This window comes from Solanum dulcamara, chromosome 11, assembly GCF_947179165.1.
Source record: "Solanum dulcamara chromosome 11, daSolDulc1.2, whole genome shotgun sequence".
NCBI classification, from domain to species: domain Eukaryota; kingdom Viridiplantae; phylum Streptophyta; class Magnoliopsida; order Solanales; family Solanaceae; genus Solanum; species Solanum dulcamara.
Genome location: NC_077247.1, coordinates 58702303 through 58724878, shown reverse-complemented (window position 1 = coordinate 58724878; position 22576 = coordinate 58702303). Strand labels below are relative to the sequence as shown.

At 29.7% G+C, this 22576-nt stretch overlaps 1 protein-coding gene across 1 annotated transcript; it reads right to left on the bottom strand.

The window, feature by feature from the left end:
* Nucleotides 1-1823: 1823 nt before the first annotated feature.
* LOC129874168 (transcription factor DICHOTOMA-like) lies at nucleotides 1824-2974 on the bottom strand. Its single transcript, XM_055949414.1, has 2 exons — nucleotides 2129-2974; nucleotides 1824-2050 (listed from the first exon to the last, which is right to left on the bottom strand). Exons 1-2 carry the CDS (start codon nucleotides 2820-2822, stop codon nucleotides 2010-2012), a joined length of 735 nt encoding a protein of 244 aa, XP_055805389.1. The 5' UTR covers nucleotides 2823-2974; the 3' UTR covers nucleotides 1824-2009.
* Nucleotides 2975-22576: the final 19602 nt, after the last annotated feature.

The window sequence follows — 22576 nt, the reverse complement described above, 5'->3', positions numbered from 1 at the left end:
AAGCAGAGCTAGATGATCATAAAAAACATCTTAGTATCCTTTTAGTATTAAATATATATTGTTTGCTTGGAGATTCATAATAACTGAGCTTACAGCACCTTCAAGCCTTTCTTTTTTTCCAACTTTTCTTCTGGAGTAATAATTTTCTACAGAATCTTTTCCACTTTATGTATATTCAACATTCAAGCTAACTATGTTTTAGTTTCTAATTCATTTCATCAGTCAAATACATGATAGAGGTGAGATTTAAACCTAAGACCTCAACCTGATTTGGTATCTTTCAAAAGAATGTGAGCATCCAATCTAAACTTAGAGCTAAATCATCCAAAGGGATTTATAATAGTCATGACCAGGTTACTTCACCCATTGCTTTAATGTTGTGGTTGGATGCTCACACCTTCCGCGAGCTAGATCTCAGTATGACCTAAATCAGCACTTAATATATACTCATCTAAAGCAGGGAAGAAAAAGGCCAAATTAAAGAAAAATAAAATCTTGTTTAACAGCCCTGTAACTTGATCAATCAAAATACAACAGAATGTTAACATGTTTTTTATGACATTTCTGCCTTTGAGCAGACAAATATGCTTACTAGGTTAGATGTACTACTAAATAGTTGGAGTATAATAGATTGAATTAATCTCTTGATCAGTTTTGTCATTTGGGCCCAGTTAATTAAGATTATGTATTACAGTAGCTAGCTAGGGTTAGTATGTTGTAAGCAATTATAGAACATAGATATCAGAGAATGGCAGATTTTTATGCATTCAGAATTCCTATCTACCTTTTAAAAGTTCCAGTAGAAGTAATATATGCAATTAACTTGACCTCTTTTCTTGGCTGATATAGACAAGGTTTACACTGTAGGAGAAGAGAACATTAATTGTGACTGAATGATGACTGCACCAGTTCTTGCAGGGGTAAGTTATCTCTCAGCTGAAAATTTTCCTTAAAGTGAACAATTCCAGGTTTTACACTTTATTTTGATGGTTTACTATACTATGTTTTCATTGTCAAGTTGGAAAAATTATTTTGATAGGTTATTAATCTATATTTTGCCCCATGTCTATGGAATAAAGAAAACTTACAAATGATGTGTCTGAGTTAGCGAAACTCACCATAGAAAGCTTAATGCCCAAAAGATTTGTTGAAAAATGGATCACGGCCCAACTCAACCCCAAAATTTAATTTATATGGGGAGGATTATCCAAATCCATATAAGGAAACTACCCATCCTTTTTCCATCCAATGTGTGACTCGTCAATCAACACCACACTTCACACCCAGGACTAGACATATGGTGCATGAGCAATTTAATCTAGGGGGACCATCATCAATAAACGTTATTTGGAATGGGGATGCTCTGATACCATGCCCAAGTCCATATAAGTAAACCACCCAACCCTTTTTCATCTGATGTGAAACTTTTCAATACCCGCCCTACACCCAAGACTGAACACCCGGTGCATGAACAATATAATCTCGGGGCTCATCATTGGTAAACATTAATTGGAAAAAGTCATGCTCTGATAACATGTAAAGAAATGGATCTTGAGCTTAACTCAACCCCAAAAAATAACTCATCAAGGAAGGATTGGCCAAGCTAGAGACCAACCATCCCTTTCTCATAGTTTTTCAACAAGATTAAACATATCCAATGTAGGAGAAAATTAGAATTGGACATTATTTCGAATTCCAGGTACGTAGGGCAACAGACAGGATTCTGAGATCGTCTCTGGTTGCTTTTTAACTTCAATGTGTTGTTATTTTACTTGTAATCATCCAGTCCATTAAAAACTCGTAAAACCTTTGGTGCACTGGTTGATACATATATTATAAGTGTATATATAGTTGAGTTACAAGAACAAAGTTTAAAAGCACACAATGACTTAGACAGGAATCGGAAAAACAAAAACAAGAACAACAACATAATGGGTCCTCTATAGTAGTACCGAACCTAGAAATTAAACAGTAAGGAGATTTTGCTTAATTAGCTTACGCTGTTCCCTTCAGATTTGGCTGCCGTGATATGAATCCCATGCTTTCTGAACTGCAAATTAATATAATTGTGGAATTAAGTAGTACTAATTAAATTGTGCTACTGTTGTAATCAGAAATTTAATGTTACCTTGTGGTGACGAGGTACAACAAATGGTAGTAGGAGAAGCCATGGATCTCATAATTGTTGGATTAACATCGTCTTGATTCCAATTTCGTGTACTATTACTGTAATGTGAAGCTGCAACGTCTCTATTTGGAGCAATTTGGGTCCAGATTTTCTTGATAGTTCTTTCTCTAGCTCTTGCTCTAGCCTTGGCCCTTGAATCTCTCTCTTGCTTAACTCTATTTGTTAATTCATCTGCTGCAGCAACAGGAACAATAACATCCTCATGATCACATTCTGAATTGTTGTTAATAGATGGAGGAGTCCCAATACTCTTCTTTGACTCATTACTCATCATGACCTCTTCAATGGCTAATTTGGACTTTGTAAATAGCCAATCAAGGGTTTTACTTGGTTTGTCGTAACCAAGTATGTCTTGCAAATCAAAGAACTTTCGAGCAACCTCTATCGACAACCTCACTCTCCGATCCCTATGCCCCTGTGATGTCAAAATCTTACTGTGTCTATCCTTTTTCACTGGTTTTTTAATCTTGTTGCTGTTGTGGATGACGACATTGTTTGTTGAAAACGAGTTGTCCTTATCGATTAAGTAATGATGATGAGTAGGAAGGTCGTGTTGATGGAGAAGTATTTGGTTGCTAAGAAAAGATGAGTGAAGAATAGGGTTCCCATTACTACTGTTTCTGAAAGGGAACATTTTTGTAGTGGTTGTTGAACAAGTTACAGCTGAAAAATAATAAGCAACTAAATACTAGTAACTAATAGTACAGCATTATATTGGCCTTTCGCAAGCTTGATGGGAGCTGTCGAATAATACTGTTAGAAAGAAAGCGATGAAGGGAAGAATTTGAAGAAAAATCATTTTACTTATGTTTCTACATGTCTTTTTTTGACTCCTAAAGAAAAATATCCCATTTTAAGAACCTAACTTTTCTGTTCATATATCAACATCTACTAATATGAATCCTTAGAAAATGGGTAGTACTGGAAACAAATTAAAAGTAGACCTCATCCACTTTAAGACATGGAAAGTGATGGAAATCCTAAAAATTGGCAGTGGCCACTGATGAAGAACCAAGGCAAAACATTTATGGACGAACAGAAGATATTAATTTGATGGAACCCAACAAAAGCTTGGGGATCCAAGATATTCCAAGCATAAACATATTGTTACAAAGCAAATTATATTTTTTTATTTTAAAAATATTTTTCTTTTTTATATTTGACAAGATAATTTATAATTATATTATAGAAATGTGTCACGTACGAAAAAAGTGTGGGCAGTAGCTATATATAGCTGTAGGTAGCTCCAATTGGTCTGTACGTTTAACGCGGTGAGCTTTTTATATTTGGAATCTGTGAATAAATTGTAGATAGGTTCTCGTACTTTTGTCTGTCGTCCTAAGCTAACCGACAATTTTATCACTGTTTCTTTTAAGTAGTGTGGTTCCGTCAGAGTTCATTCAAATTTACTTTCACCAACAATCAAACCCTAATTTTATGCATCTTCATATACTTCCTCAACAGTAAACCTAAAAAAGTTTATTAAAAAAACCCACTAAAATAGATATCCCTCTCTTAAGATTTTAACCTCCTAGACCATAGGGTCGTTAAATATTGAAATTAAGTATATAAAATGTTCTTTAATTATTCAAACTCCTCGAGTGAGATATTCATATACACGTATTACAATAAATTAACGTAAATAGGCTGATTTTAAGTTTTCGGCTTTTCGCTCCACTTATCCACTTTTGTCCGTATGAGTTTTAAATTATTTTTTAAAAATATATTATTAGGTTATCTAGAAGATAACTATATGTAACGTGCATAAAAGGTGAAACTAACAACTTAAAAAGTAAAATATGTCAGTAATTACCTGCAATAAGAGGTTAAAATGCATGTACAAAGGGATCGTTTGGTTAGGACCATAAGGCATTATAATATAGATTTTTTCATTTTCAATCACTCTTGCTCAAGCTTATCACCCCAAATGGGTTGTCTTTTTCTGCTCTAAACCCAAAATCTGTATTGGAACTCAAATCCTGCTTAGAATACAAATTTTAGAAGATTTGGATGGTGAAAATCATATTGGAAAGATAATATATAACCTCACCTTATTATTGAACAAGTTTGAAGAAATCGATAATTTTGAATATGTTTTTTGTTAGAGAATTTAGAATGGATGGTATTGTCACTACAACAAAAGAGATACTTAGTGATCATAGATTTTTATTTAGCGTCAATATTTATTACCGCTAGTTTATGTCATTATATTTAGAGTCACTAAAACTGTTATGAATATTTATATATAATGTTTATTATTAATACTATAGTTATTATTGCCTCAAAATCAATTATTGTTGTTGTAGTGTCTTTTTCGAACAAGAATAACAGTTGAAAATCAAATAAAAAGTTCGCTTTTATAGCTAGCAACATGTTATACACTTCTATTCAATGTTTTATATATGATTGTACACCTTTTATATAAGGTCGATACATTTTATAGGAGGATGTTTTTATACAAGGTACATAGATTTTTATTTAGGTATATAAATAGGAAAAATTATCTAATTACACTCCTTTATTTATCATATTTTTTATTACTCACATTCATTTCAAAAAAATTCAAAAATCCCTTCTTTCCATCTGGATACATTAATTTTGATTCATAAATTATTTCTATGTTTAATGTATCATGCTTTAAATGTTACCTGCTGATACATAAAAAACCCTAATTAATATATCCGAATTACTGAATTAATATATCCGGATTATAATATTTTAAAGGAGTTTCTATAAATTGAAAAAAGGTAAGGAAAAATTGATAATCAACCATTTACACTATGTGATTTATGTAAGTTATAATATATAAAGGTGTATATACGACACTGTCGAGAAAAAACTGATAGTGCAAACTGAAAAATATGGCTATGTGGATGTAAATAATTGTGTTGGTCGGCTGTATATTTTCCACACTACAATTCCACGATAAATTGTGTGTAGTTATTTTATTCCACGCTTGATTGATTTTTTAATTTTGAATTAGTAATATATTGATTTATTATATTACAATTATGATATGATATTTATAACACAATGAATGTGAGATATATCAATGCCATGGTTACTAGTCTCAATATAAACTAGAAAATGACATATTTAACCTTCTCCGAATATTTTCTCTCAAAATCTAGATTTAATTGAAGACTTGTTTTGGAGTATATCATGGAAAGATTTTCCAATCACATAATTATTGTAAGGTAAAACATCAAAAAATTATTTGCTCGAGCTTGAACATAGAAGAGGTTAAAAGATGTAAATCGTGAATAATACCATGTCAACTTATCTCAATGAAGCCGTGACTTGATTAGAAACACCATAGTGTCCTATCTACTTTAGAGAGCAATGATGAAGAATAGAGAAAATCTTTTCAGTTTTTTCTCCAAGTTCTATTATTTTGATTGTTTTTGTTTTAAAATAATTAATTAATTAATAAAAATAATAAGTGTTGCCTCAAGGGTTAGCCTAGCCAGTCTCATGACGACTCTAAATACACACTATCGGTATAAAGAAATAAGAAATTTTGCAATACCATGTCATATTTTGAACTTTTGTATCAAGTAATTATTTTACTTTATTCAAGATTACACGTTCCACTCGTTATGATGATTATTTACACATATTTTTTGAATGACCTAATAGCAGGGTAAGATTTTTTTTTTATTATATATGTATATATGCGTATAAGTTAAACTCATAAGGAATAACCTTAAATCATTTTTGGAGCAATCATCCTTCTTTCTCACTCTTCGCTTGTACCTCTTATGCTAATATGTAGAGAGGCAATCATTATTAATCATAAATAATGAAGAAAAAGTAAATTGTACAATCATCTTTTGTCCATTTCAACAAAAATAAAGAGAATTTAATTTTATTTGGAATTATTGCGTCCCTACTAATTAATTCATAAATTTCATGCTTGAAGGCAGCTTGGACCTTTGTAGTTGTGTGGTTTCGAGAAAGTTGTGGAACAATCAACCGTTATGTTTCTTTCTTATCATAAAATAGGATTTATTTTATTAAAGTATACATGACTATTCTCTGGAGCTCCTTATTACTATTATGGTACTATATCAGTAATTATAAGAGGGGGTCCTTCAATCATTGTCAAACAAATATATATATATATATATATATATATATAGGAAAGTTCAATTCAATCGCTATCGTACACTTTTCTTCATGTGTAAATTGTCTCTGCACTCTTTTTCATTTTCCCCGTTATAACATCTGAAATGTTACTAGTATTTCTAAACTAAAAAATCAAATTAATATCTCATAATTAAGGCTAGAATTAATATATACGGTTACACGTGTAATTCTGTTATGATCCTTAAAGTAATCAGTGATTTTCACTTTTAAGCACATGTTGTTGTCTGTGTTTCTTATAGGACCTATTCATTCTTGTTCTTTTATCCTTGTTATTTTTCTTCTTGAAACTGAATTTTGTTAGTGGTAATTACTCTCCGATCAATCGTAGGCGGGTGAGAAAAAGACTCGTAATTAGTGATTAAGAAGAAGGGGAAACGTATGGATGATCTTGAATTTTTAAAGGTAAGCAATGCAAATTTCACTAGTTTATGAGGTAAGTACTTTTTTTTTTTATGAGTTTGTAATATTATCAATTCTATCATAATTCACAGCTTGTATATATATATATCTGGCGCGTTCAAATATATATATCTTAAATATATGTTAACCAGATAAATATAATTAAGTATATCTAAATAAAGAATATAACTGAAAAGTATATATTAAAAAAAAAAATCACAAGTATAACAACTTTGTAGTATCTTGCTGCATCACAACCATAAAAAAATTCAGAAAAAATTGAAATCCTTCCCAAAATAATTCAAGCATCAAGAAACTTTTCACTTGTTTACCAAAAGTAAAAAACAAACTTTACACTTCACCTGTCGAAATGTGGATTTATGTGTATCTTATTAATTCATTCTGTGTATCAGAATTGTTCTCGTCAACAGAGTTTTCTGATGAGCTTTCTTTTTATTTTGTGAATGTGATATGTATTTAATGATTAGATGTATTTGATTTATTCACTCTATATATTTGAATTGTTCTTTTATGTATTTGAACAGTACTTCTAAGAATATGATCTAGTTGCTTTTACGTATTTGATTGTACTTACAAAATACATGTATCTGATCTGTTTATTTTGTATATTTGAACTGTTTTTTATGTATATGATATATTTTATTCTATTCATCTGATAAAACTCACCTCAAAGTCGACGAACACGAAGAAGGAACAATATTGCTTAAAGAGAAAATAAATAGATCTAGATATCTCTAAATATTAATAAATTGATTTAGATTTATTCATCAATGAAATAGAAGTTATGGCAGTTGGGAGGCTTTGAAAGTACAGTAATGAAAGTAGGTTTAATAAAAGAAGATCGTGCGAGGGTGAAGGAGAAGAGAGAATGGTGAAGAAACGTGAGAGGAAAATTTAGGAAAAAGAGTGGGCTGATTTGGAGTAGACGCATAAATTATGAAGAGAATTAAGTGAATTGATAATTAATGACTTTAACTTAGGTTAATTTTAAGGAATGATGTATTTCACTCCAAATTTGATACAAAATTATTAAATAGCAAGATAATAGGTAATTATTTAAAGGGAAAGGTCATGATATACCCCTCAACTTTGTCATTTAGATCTGATATACCTCTTGTTATTAAAGAGGCTCATATATATCCCTACTGTTACACAAATGACTCACATATACCCCACCGTTACAAAAGTTGCTCACATATACCCCCATCGTTTCAAAAATAGCTCACATACACCCTTTTCATCTTAAGGAAGTGAATAAATTAATTTTTTGATTTTTAATTTTTTTTAAAAAAATCATGTATGGGGTAAATATTTTTTTTTTGAGAAAGTAAAAAAAATATTTAAAAAATATATATACCCATACATGTGATTTTTTCTGGCAAAGTTCAGGGGTAATTATGAGTTTTTAATTCTTATTTTATTTTTATTTTCTCATTCTTTGGTATAAAAATAAGAGAAATAAAAAAAGTGTGAATGAAAAAAAGCAAAAAAAAAAAAAGAAAAAAATTTAAAACTATTTTTTGCTGCTATATTGTAATTTAAAACTAATTTTTTTGTTGTTATATTATAATTTAGTTTTTGTATCTATAAAAAAAAATTGGGGCATGTATAATAAATTTTACTATCAAAATAACGAGAAAAATAAATTTGACCATCAAAATAATAAAAAATCAAATTGTTGTTGAATCAAAAATATCAAAAAATGAATTATGTGTGAGAATTATCAAATATACCCCTATATATATTATTTTTTTAATAAAAAGCTTTAAAAAATAAATTTAAAATTATTTTTTTCACTTCTGTTAGTAGAAAATGGTATATGTGAGTCATTCGTGTATCAGTAGAAATATATATGAGTCACTTTCATAATGAGGGGTATATCAACTTTAAATAACAAAGTTAATGGATATATCATATCCTTTTCTCTTATTTAAAAATATAGATTAGATTAGTAGATATGATATGTATGTACGTCTAATTAGATAAAAAAATTTATTTATAGCCCTCTTATAAAATTAAAAGTTATAAGTATTGTTCATCGGTGAAACTTAATTAACTTGAAATTTCCCTCGCTCCCGGAATAAAAACTTCAAAATCATCTGTTTACCGTTTGGTTTGTACAAGACCACATGTGTGTGGTACCCGGCCCCAAGAAAACGTGGACTTTCATGGCTTTCTTGGAAAAGAGGCGAGTATCCCTCTTTTTCTATTAGCTCACTCTCCCATCAGACAGATCAATGGCATCGGGCATGAGATACACAGGCAGGAGAGCCGATTTGACCGCGCAGACCAAATGAGAGAAATTTTTTTAAAGCGAAAGCACTACGTTCAACTCCTTCACTACATATCTAAGTTCGAGTGAAACTATTATGTCTTTTCAAAAGCTACGTTCGTTCAACAAGATAGAAATACTACTCGCTCGAAGAAAACTCTTGTAGAGCCTGGAGCCCCCTATCCTTACAGTCAAGTGGCTGAACGCCCCCTTGACTCGGCAACGAGCTCGCCCCAAGAACAAAAGAGCAACGTAAATTCCATCCTCGAAAATGAGATAGAAGCCAATCTCCGTCATTTCACATGAAAAATGGTCTATTTTGAGCCCTTCGCAGGGGTACCTTCCCTTTTAATTGAGAGAAGGACTCGAAATTGACTCCCCTCGATTCGAGATCCGAAAGATGACGAGGCATGTTTGAACATGCCCGACGATTAAAACGACTTCTCTTTCGTGTCTCTTTAGTCACCACTACATCCATGTCTAGAGAGATCGCCCTCGCGGGTTGCTCTTTTGTTAAGCAACTTAGGACTTTGAAACAGAGGTCGGGGATTTTTGTTCACTGCTTTATATTTAGAATAGTGTGCAGTATTCCTATAGCGTTATTATGTGGTGCTTGTTTAAGGCCATAAAGTGATTCTTTGAGACGGCAAATAAAAATAAAATAATTTTTGAAGATAAATTATCAGCACCTTAAATTGTACTATCAGAACTATGCTGAAGATTTTTTTAAAGTAAGTCAGTAAGATGTCTCAGAAAGCATATGGGTACATGGAGAGGAAGTAACTCTGGTCAATACTTTCATTATTTTGACTAATTAGCACGTCCCTTGACTTTTTTATTTTCAAAAGTTCATGTATAGAACTTATTCCAAAATCAAATCATGCTTTTTGATGAAAATGACATTAATAGTTGCATATAAATAGTGATGTCATTTCACCTCACCGATGTGTAGTCATAGCTCTCCTGTCAGATTGTCTAATTATGATAGGAATATTATACAAAACTATTTGAAAAAGGGCCAAAAATACTTTTTGATTGGTTGGAAATAGTTCATAAATGTTCTTCATCCATTTTTTTTTATCTAAATCTATTTTTTTCTCAAGAATCCCCTCAAATCTTACTAAATTAATCTTTGATAAATTAATAATCTTTTAAGATAATATTTTTCTTCAGTTTTGACTTAGGCTAATAGAAAAAATAACTCATTTCCATAAAATAATAAAATAAATATATTTTCAAAAGACCTCTCTATAAATATATGGTCTGATTAATATTATAAATTAATATTCTTTTAAAGTATAAGCATATCTTAGACAATTTAGTGAAATATGATGCTATTGTGTTTTTTTGTTAAAATTTAAATCTTGTTGAAAATCATCTCTAACTTTTCTTATTGCATTCAAAAGTTTCAGTGCTGTCACGAATGCAAATCTTTTTGATTGCACGTGGAATAATCTCTTTTGTACTCACATACTACTTTATGTGTTTGATTTATCATTATTGATTTTGTGACACCTTTTAAATGAGAAGCCATTATTGGATATAGTTTCAAGATATTCCCTATGTTGCTTATATAGTTTATGCTCTCACCATCATACATTAATTTTTTTTGTAAAGATACAATGAATAATATTTGATTATTAAAAAACAGTGAACATTATGTATAATGAATTTATTGTTACAATGAATCTTTTAATAAAAAATATTACAATGAATCATACACATACATTGTACTTTATGTGCATTCAATAAATATGATACATAAATTATTAAGATACAATGATTTTGATGTAATCAAAATTAACCTTCATTAAATCTCAATACACTCTTTGAATTCATAAATATTAATTTATCAATTAAACAATACTTTTATATAATAATAATATTTTATAGTCTCACCTATATTAATTTAGTGAGATTTTAGTGTAGTAAGTGATATATAACAAAGATCAATCTTGTTGTTGCAGTAGAGTTGGTGTCATTGGCCTTAAAATATCGCAATGAAGTTTTGTACTTACCTCTGGAAGGACAAGGGTAAAATCGCAAGAAATATGATATAATTTGAATTTTGAAATTTGAACTATGTCATATGGACGGAATGAGTACCTAATTATACTGGAAATTGCAACTCAATTTCATTGTCCCCCTGGAATAACTAAGAGCACCTTTGTTTTCTTTTTTTTTCTCTTTAATTCTTTGGTTAGAATTTGCGCTACTGTTATGGACTATCTCATCAACTGATTTTTGCGGAAGCAATATATGTCAAACGAATAATTTATTTATTTATTTATTTTTATTTTTATTATTATTTTTATTATTATTATTATTGATGATGATGATGATGATAGTCTAACCCCCACCCCCTCTCAATTTATATTCGAAATCTTAACTACACATTCCAACTACACGAGTGTTCTATCACCCATCTAAACATTTTTTTTATCTATCTTATACACCTCTGAATGCTGACTTGTCCACATAAATCAAATATAGCGAATATTGTGTATACATGCGCGGGTCTCACTTAAAATTAGATCCACCCACCCGAATTCTTTTTTTTCCCCTCAATATTCTCTTTCTATTCCCTCCTAAAAATTCAGACCCAACTCTTTCCTCTTTTCTCATCTCCCTCACCCCATTGATTTCGACCAATAAGTTTGCAAATTCAGCAAAATTTCGTGTTTGCATCTCACTTCATCATTGAGCATTGGGTATGATTCATATATACAAAGCTTATTCAAGTTTTCATTTGCCATTTTTAACGAATTTTGAGAAAAATTCAAATTCAAATTAAAGACCCTAAATAAGAAATTGGAACTGTTACAAACTCTAACTTCAAGATTTGAAGTAGAAAGTAGCATTAACGACAAAATCCTAGCTATTTTTGAAAGAAAATTAGAAAAAATTGAAGAAGAAAATCGGATGTAAATGGTGGGGAAGAAGCAATGATATTTAATGTTGGGGAAGATGACTTTTGGGAATATTTTTTCCCAAAAATTAGGTGGATATACATGTGTATGTAATTTTGAGCAACTTGGATCATTTTTGCCTCCTGTAAGGCTGTAACTCGCCTAGTGGAGGTATTCTCACCTCTCATGACAAGTCAGCACTCATGGGTGTATAAAATGGATTAGAAAAATGTTCAGGGGGGTGATAGGACAACCGTATAGTTGGAGTGTGTAGTTGGAATTTCAGGTATAGATTGAGAAAATTTTAGGCTATTTTCTCTTATAAATATTTCACAATATAATTAAATAGTTCACAAGGTTTTTTTCTTTTTGAAAATTTTGTGCGCAGTCAAATAGGTATAAGCACAAAGGATTACTGGTACTTCTCTAATGGATTTTTACACTAAATAACAATGCAACAAATTAAAACACACAATTGAAAATAACTTTGATCTTTATTTTTATATAAATCTTAATCAGTATTCCATATATAATTGATATATTTATGTATAACCAATTCATATATATATATATGTATTATACGTTTGTTATATTAATTTTCACAGCCAAGTGAATATTTTTTTAACTCAAAATACTAAAGATCCCTCCTCTAATGAATAATCAACGTATGAAGAAGACAAAGTAAAATGCTTATCTAAATAATAATGCATCGAGAAGACAATGGGAAGTGCTCATTTTCCGCAATAACTTTTATTGGTAGTATTATTTACTCCCTGTCCCATTTTATATGACAATACTTTTTTTTTAGTCCGTTCAAAAAAACTTACTTTACTATATTTAAAATAATTTAACTCATTTTAAAATACTAAGTAATAATTTCTTTGTTTACTTTTAAAAAATCTAATCACTATACAGCAAGATAAGAGGGAGAAAAGACAGCCGTACGTACATTTGTCACTACATATTAATAATACCATATACTATATGTTATTAATTTTGTCGTAACCCGTGTAAAAATGTTTTGTCACTTGTCTTCTAATTCCAGCAGGTCTTCTTCTTTAACCATTCAAGAAGATTCAACTTCGCTGTGACTAAATCTTTTCTTACATTGTTTTATTTTATAGTATAAGAAATAAGAGAGAATATGACAATATGTGCAGCAAATCAACATTTTAAAGTCCAAATTCTTAGTTCCTTGATATTATAATATTTGATCTTCTTATATTGGAATATGTTGGTTCAACAAAGTATCTTATGCCAAAACGTAAAGTAGTAAAATGGATCGATTGAATTAAATTTGAACAAATCAAAATAAACGTAATTAACAATTGAGCATGTCACAACAGTATGAGCTACGGGTCAAAATGGCCAAACAGTAGGTCACAATCCAATCGATCAAATTCTTATCGAATTTTAATTTCCTTGTTAATTTTATTTAATTCCCTGATAATTTTTTTATTAGTTTTATGATTAAATATAACATATATCAAACAAAATAAAATTCTTCAAAATATTTTGATAAGATTATTCATTAATCAATATGAACTACATACCAATCCAATTTTTTAATAGATAGAATTGATCAGATCAAAATTAATAAAAATAAAAAATAGATTGGTTAATAACTCGTATAAACTTTAACTAGTTATGTGGTCATATATTTTTTAGGCAAGTGAGACTAATCTAACGATTGGGAATTGACATTCCGGGTTACTACTATTAGTTGGGAAAATTAATAGTAGCACTCCAAACTATTTACCACTTCATACCCTTTTTCTAAATAGTTTCTTTATATACCCCTTCGGCCAAATTAATTACCTCTGTACCCTATTTAATTATTTTTAAATTCACGCGCTGACATCAGCGTCCACACTATATGATACCGATAGGATATCATATACCGGTGGAGTATCACAGAGGATTAAGCTCAGTTCTATATGATAATGATATGGTATCAACATACTGACGGAGTATCACAAAGAATATATTTACAAATTAGTTTAATAAATAAGATTGTGATTTTAATAATTTTCTCTTAATTATTTTAATTTTATTTCTTAAAAAAGAGCTAAATCCTATATGATACCGATAAGGTATCAATATATTTTTATGGTATCATTGAGGATTTTAAAAATGTCACATTAAGGATTTTCAATATCATTATAATATACGAATATATTCTGATAGTACATTCATGTACTATATATATATATATATATATATATATATACACACACACACTACGACGGTATCATTCAACCTTTGTATGAAACGATTATTAATGATTATATAAAATGATTCTTAATGATACGATGTCAGTATATGATGATTTTCATGTAGATGTAGCTGAATGATTGAAATAGACATCAATGATACCATGACAATATATAGATATATTGTGGTGGTATCATTAAGGACTGAAGCAGCCTCAATGATACCATGTCAGTATATTATTGATACTGCGATAGTTTCTTGCTCGCGAATTCTATACTTTGGGAGTATAAATTGTAAAAAGGTATCTTTTTATAATTATTTTATTTTTATGAGGCATGAACTTAGTTTTTTCCTATTAGTTTGATAAGTAAAGCAGCCCATTGGGTTCCAAGGCCCTTTAATTTAAAGATTTAGATGCAACACTATACGGGCCTATTCTTGAGCCCAAGTCTCACCTATGCATCAACTGGGTTGCTCTATTCAAAGCCCATTAGTTGATTTTTTTCCCCTTTGGAGGGAATCAGAATTAGAGCTTCAGATCCACAATATTCAAAAAATATTTGTCACATACAACAACATAATTATTTTAATCATATATAGCAAATTATTTGAATTAAATTAAGTACACTCCTTACTCATATAAAACTCTCGCCCGTGATTTTCTCTTCTTCAGTTTCTCTCCAATTTTGCTACATCAATATTCTCTCTAATCTTCCCACCCACGATTTTCTCAAAAATTAGGGCAATACTTACGTTCTTAGCTTATCAACCACAACTTTTTACAACATTAATACTTTAATTTTGAAATTCAGTGATGTGTATTCGGTGGTTATTGCAGAAGAGTTGCGAAATTTAGGTGAATGTAGATTTGAATCAGTTGAAGAATTGTGATTTTTGAGTAGAGATCATTGATTACTTAAAGGTTTGAATGGTTGAATGTTTAATTGTTTAATTGTTTGAAGGTTTAAATTAGATTGCATGCCTAATTCATTAGCAATACACAATTTGTATTCAGTTGTGATTCAACATTAAAGTTTATTTATGTTTCTATGTTTATCACGATTACTTATTTAATGTGTGTGTAATACATTTGTTGTTCAAGTTTAATTTATTTTTGTGGCCTAAAGATCACTGAAGGCTGGTTTTGTTAGCTACATATTTCATTCCTGTCTAATTCTCTTCTAACTCAAGTTTAATGTGTGTGTAATACATTTGTTGTTCAAGTTTAATTCATTTTTGTGGCCTACAGATCACTGAAGGCTGATTTCATTAGTTACATAATTTATTCGTATCTAATTCTGTTCTAATTCAAGTTTAATGTGTGTGTTATACATTTATTGTTCAAGTTTAAAATTCATTTTTGTGGCCTACAGATCACTAAAGGCTGATTTTATTAGCTACATATTTCATTCGTGTTTAATTCTCTAATTTTCTTCTAATTCAACAAAAAAAATATGCAGGAGAAAAATATGGCTAATCTGGTTGTGCTTCTTTACTTCAATGGTCGATGGGATTCTAGTAACAAGTATATTAATTACTTGGCAGATGACATGTTGATAGATACCGATTTAATATTTGCTAGCCTCGTTTCTGTGATTGCTGCTCAATTATTAATAGAAACATCAACAAGTAAAGTTAAAATCAGATATAAGATTGATGAAAGGTCTCCTCCAATTCAAATTCATAACGATATGGGGGTAAAAATGTATGTTGAAATCAAAAAGGAACATAGAGATGTGTCAAAATACCCTTTATGTGTCACAACAACTGAATCGATCAACTTGGAGAGTGATTCCACCCTAATTCCACTATTATGTTCAGACACTTCAGAAGATATAAGGATTACACATAATTTATACTTTTCTAATGCATTTAGTGGCATCGGTGAGTCACTAGAGTTAATTGGCTTTAGATCATGTGAGGAAGTTGATGAGCAAGAAGAAATACAACCAGGCATCATTATCAATCCAATCAATCTTTTTTTGAGAAAGATCAACTTTACAAAAATAAATATGTCCTTACCAGTGCACTAAAAAGACATTCCATTCTTAAACACTACGAATTCAAGACATTGAGATCAAGCTCAACATGGTAAGACTCAAATTCAAGTTAGTTTATATTATTGATTGTATATTAATAAAAAAAATCAACAACTAATCAATACAATGCCTCGGAAAAAAATTGTAGCTGAAATTTACGCGCTTCAAGCATGAATAAATCTCAAATGTTCGCTATTAGAGATTTTAAAAGCGAACTCACATGTTTGTTGCTACATAATTCATTACCAAAAAGATAAGCAACCAAGATAGTTTTTGGGAGTATTATTGTTGCCAAATATATTGATCCTAATGTCAACTACACACACAAAGATATACAAAATGATCTGTTACAAGAATATGGTGTGCGGATCATATATATACAAGCTTGTCAGTTAACTCGTTTAAACTAAAGAAAATTTTTAACATATAAAATAACAAACATAAATAAATTACTTCTTTTTTGTACCCGTATAAAGCCATGAAGTGAATGAATCTATAAAATCAGATTCATCATCTACTCCGATTATAAGTGAAAAATGATGTTTTATCTCAAATATTTAACGTATTACACATAAAGTCCCCCCAGATTCAAAATGTTGTATATAAAGAGATTTAATTGACTTTCTTGGATTTTTTTTTCTTTCACGCTTTTTCGATGTCGTTTTCTTTTTATTTTTATCAATAGTGGTTTTTTTATTTTTGTTTTCCTCGACAGAGGCTTTCTTTTTATTTTTGTTTTCCTCAACAGTGGTTTTCGTTTGTAGATATGATGCTTTTGCCTTACGGATCTGAAAAAGATCTTTAGCACACAACATGAAGTCATCAAGCATTTGAGGAGTTTTTTGACAATCCTTTGCCACATCGGCATCAATAGACGCACCACAATCTAATTCACCTTTATTAGTTGCACTACTATTAGGTTTCAATTCAACTGCATTAAGATCAACAGCCTCTTCATCTATATACAAAATAAATATTTTATTAATGCAGTAAGGGAGGAGCCGGTAGAGTAATTAGAGATCACATGGAAAAGAAGTTTATTTAAACTTTCAAGATAAAACTAATATCATTTATATCAGCAACAACCTCAGATAAAACTTGTTCAATAGCAATTTCTGCAACATCTTCATCTGTACATAACAGGAACACTTTAAAAAAAGTTGAATGAAAATATATAAAATGTGTATTACATTTGTATTAAACCCTTTATTATCAATTTTTCTTTCAGAAATTCCAACAACAACAAATTTAATTGAAACTTTAAACACTTGGGATTATTCATGTTGATTTGATTTCATAACTTGAGCATCATACCATCTTGATACATGTATTGATGCATCAACACAAAGAGAAAATATTGTGTGTGTAATTAAAATATATTACAAGAAAAACATGTGAATAAAAAATCAAGATTAAACTACAACTTCGATAAGTAAAAAATCTAAAAAGTAAATAAGCTACTAGTTAACTCCATGCCATCAAGCAAAACAAGATATTATAGATGTATTAAAAATATAAAAGAACCTGTATTGAAGTCTAATCCATCCGAAAATGTCTCTCTAGCCTCTTTGTTAGATGATTCCCTGGCTTTTTGAGTAAAAGAACTATTGATGTCTTTCGTAGCAAACAACAAAGAAATATCCTTCAATAATTGTTTGTTGAAATTCATCACAAATTCTTTCATTTGAATAGATGGTAAGTCTATCTTCTTTTTAAGAGCTTTGTGATTTTCATTCGCCTAGTATATAATCAAATATAACACAAATATTAGAACAACAGTTTTGAAAAAGATAAAGCCTAAAGCCAAGTTATCTTATACCTTTACAAGTTCTTTTCTCAACTCTATAACCTCCCTGGTCAACATATCTAGACTATTCTTTGATCCTTTTGGCTCCAATTTCAAAATTTCAGAATGGTAATCACGAGGTTCAGCAAGCCTGAAATTAGATACCTCATCTTCACTTGCCACTATATTCTCAAACTGAAATTAAAATACAGAAACAAATAGTTGTATTAACTTGAGTTGAACTAATATATATATGTATGTCATAAACTGTATTAATTTTGTATAGATACCTTGTGTTTCGTTGGCATGAATATGCTATTTTCAATATACTTTTACCAAGGACTTTCAGCAACTGTTTTCCACCTCAAAATTCTTGGAATAGAATCAAAAATTTGATTAGCTAAATCTTCATTGACTCTAGAACAATACTCAAAAATCCAAATTTTGAATGGCAAGAGGCAATCCACCTAATCTATAGTACTGATTGGTTGAATTAAGCTTGTGCCTCACATTATTAAGAAACTTCTTGTAAACATCTAAACCCCACAGGTAAGAATTAAATTGTCCACTTTCCAGAAGGTAGAAATCTCTATTACTAATTTGGTATTCATTATTCTCATATGAAAACAAAAAATCATTAATAAAGAACAAAGCAACTAGTGAAACTGTGGAATCATCTTCTATAATTTTTTTTGCTAAAAATAACTTGAATAGATAATTCTTTTAAACGGTGATTTATTCAAAAAAATAATTGCTCAACAACCGACAAAAAAAATCTGGAATATTAACAGAGTAGCCATTACTAACACAATTTAAGCCTATAATTAACCCTAATTTCCTAAGCCCCCAAAACAGCCTCTTCTCATTTAATTCAACAGCATACACATCATCTGGTGTGTGTTTTAACTCCTTGTTCATAAGGCAATGAATAAGTTGGAGTTGTGTGATCACTTTTGAAAGGTCAAGAAAGTAACCAAAACAAGTATTCCTAAACAACTCAAGCTGTTTTGCAGATAAAGAAACTTTTATTTTCTCAATCACGTCGTAATTAGTGTATGACGACCACCTACTTGAAGTATACAAAACATCTGGATATCTCCAGGATTTACGATTGTGCATATAACTAATATCAATCTATCACTATAAATAATTATAGTAGACCAAAGTAGACATGAAAAGAGTTCAAACTAAGAAAGTGATCACATATTTCAAGAAAAACTGCAATTCAATACTCAACTTTAATGTGTGCGTAATACAGATCATTGAAGACTTTTTTCAATTAACTACAGGTTTCGTTCGTCTCTAATTCTCTTCTAATTCAACTTTAATATGTGCGTAATACATTTTAGTTCAAAGTTTAATTTATTTTTGTGGTGTACAGATCACTAAAGATTTTTTTCAATCAACTACAGGTTTCATTCGTCTATAATTCTCTTCTAATTCAACTTTAATGTATGTGTAATAGATTTTAGTTCAAAGTTTAATTCATTTATATTTATTTATTTAAAAAAAGAAACAAATTGCAACTACAAATATAATAATTAATTCGATTGTTTCAATATATCTTTAATACAAGGGCATAGAAGCTAAGAGAATTGTAGAACAGGAAGAAATCATAATTACCTTTCTATGAGAAACAAGGAATGGAGAGAATGAGAATTACAAAAATGAGAATATAACTCTTACTACTTGACATAGTTAAACCAGTAGTAAACACTTTATCACCCATCTCTCTACTTGTCAAAATTTGATAAGAAGTTTTGACAATGTTTCTATAGCACCATTACATATTGCCACCAATGTTTCTCTCATTTTCGCTTTATTCTTTGGATTTGTCAAATCAGAAAAGATTTTATTATAGGTGTTGATATTCATTGTTTTGTCAAGATAAACAGTAACAACAGTACTCAAAAATATTTGTACACAATTACCTATTAGAGTATCAAAACTTTCAGGAAAAGAGTAATAAAAACTCGAACCCTGTTTAAAAGAATAAAATGCCAATACCAAATTTCTGACAAAACTCCAACAATCACTAATATAATAAACTTGAGCAAATAAATTTAGACTATAATAAAAGTATCAAATACATAATTTTTTTCTTCAACATCTAGCACATAAGTTCGAAACAACAATAAACTAAGAAAATACACATAAACAAATTGAAAATGCTATCAGTTAAATAATGTGTTGGTAGAATGATATACCGGATATAGAATCTCCGACAGAACTATATTTTTGCACAATCGATTTTGAGGTTTTGGATTCTTCTCATGACCAACTGTAGGTCTCACTTTCTTTGACTAAAATTGAGGAGGTAAATCCTCAAAATCATCATCACTGTCAACAACTTTCTTGGATGTCGATGCAACATCAACTCATTTTTTTTTTGATTTAGATTTAGAACCCAACTCAGTGATTTTTTCTTACTTCTACCGCCCTTTTTTCACATGCATTGCTTGAAAATTTTGATTAACCTCACCAGCAATTTCTTCTGGAGATTGATTTGCTGAAATTCCAAACTAAAAGTAGGACCGGCATTCACTTTTCCACCACCGGTTGAATCAATAATTCGACTTCGTGGGCTTCTTCTGGGAGATTTCTGACCTTCAATTACAATTGTGCAGCTAAAGCCTATGAGTTTCGTCTGAAACAAACAAAAAGATGAAGGAATAAGGAAAGAATGAAGAAGCCCTAAGAGAAGAGAAGAAGAGAAAGCCAGAAAAATGAAGAAAAAGCCCTAAGAGAAAGAGAGAGATAATGACATCCTTTTCCTTTTCCCCAAATAAAAAAGTGTATATAATGTCTTATTTAATTAAAGTATTGTTAGTAATTGTTAAAAATGTTAATAAAATAAAAGTATGTTTAAAAATAATAAATATTTTTTAAAGCACAATTAAGTAATTTTTTCAAAATTTATTCTATATAAATTCTCATTATCTTCCCTTCGAGGACACTATTTTAAATATTAATGAAATGTTAAATTTCTTACTTTATAGTTTTTTTCGTAAAAAAACACCACTTGAGTAAAATTAAAAGAATGAGAAGTAAGATCCTGATTTTACAAAGAATAAAAGTAAGATTCTAAAAAGGGAAATTTACATAAACATACTACATTAAGAAAATATTTACCATTTATAGCAATAATATTTTTTTTCACTGAACACTTATAATACAATTTTAATACAATTTTAATACATATTAGCGATAATAATTTATAAAACTCATATAATACAAGTTTTATTCATGGATAATATATTTATCACATACTTTAATACACTTATAATACATTGTGTCAATTTCTTACCAAACAAGTATAATATATTTTAAAACACTTATAATACATTTATATTGCATGTATAATTCAATTTTAATACATGACAGATATATCATAATATTGCTATATATTGCTATAAATGGTAATAAATAAAAAATATCGCTAAAATCAATAATTATTTATTAAAAAATATTTTTTCTAGTAATTTTTCCTTCTAAAAATATTGCTCTAAGGTTTGGGGCGGAGGTGGATTTGATTTGGAAATGGGTGGGCTTTTAAATTAGTTTATGTCAATTACAAGGTGATCAATAGATGAACATCACATTATTAATGAATTTACTAATTGAGTTTAACTTGAGGGCCGTTAGAAATAAGGACAATACGGGACTTAAAGGTAGATGTCGGGGTATTTGTAGACTAATAGATGGACATAACATAATTTTCTACCATTTTCAATATTTCAAGAGTATTAGGCCCCTTTCCGGATTTAGTTTCCTTTTAATTAAATTAAATAAGAGAAAATACTAGAGTCGATGCACTGTTCTTGTGAGCTTAATTTCAGGCGGTGGATGGGTCCGTAGGAGATTAGCTTAGCAGTCTTAGCAGGCCCAATTCTAATAAATGGGGAAAACATCATAATCTATTTATCTATCTATACTATATTAAAAGCACGAAGACTCTTAAAATGTTGATTAAATTTTTTACCTTTTAAAAGGATCTTTTTAGACAAAATCGTCTTTTCATCATTTTTCTTCAATTATTATATTATTATTTTAATGATATTGAATATTGAATATAATAAATATAACAAATATCAAATGAAGAAGGTTTTCTTATTATGGTTAAATTCGTATTCAAAGAATCTTTTTCCAACTAAAATAGACTTGATCTAGAAAGAAAATAGTCAAAAAAAAACTTTCAAAATAATAATTAAAAAAAGTAAAAAGAAAAGAAAACGTCCGAAAACAAAAACAAAAAAAAAAACTATAAAAAGTCTTAAAAACCATTAAAAAAATAGACTTGATCCACAGTCAAAAGCTAGCTAGTGAACAAGGCTTATCACCTAGAGGTATTCACCATAATCCAAAAATTTCTACTATGCATGCTTCGTTTAGTAGACCAAACACTAGGCTCTATAACCTCAGAACCCATCAATGATTAACACAATTGTATGGAATGCTAGAGGTATCAATACCAAAGGTGTCATAGATAGACTAAAATTCCTCAAACAAATCCATCAAACGTCCATAATTTCCATCCTAGAACCTTTTTCCAACAACGCTCATCTACAAAGCTTTAGAATCAACCTTGGTATGGATAGG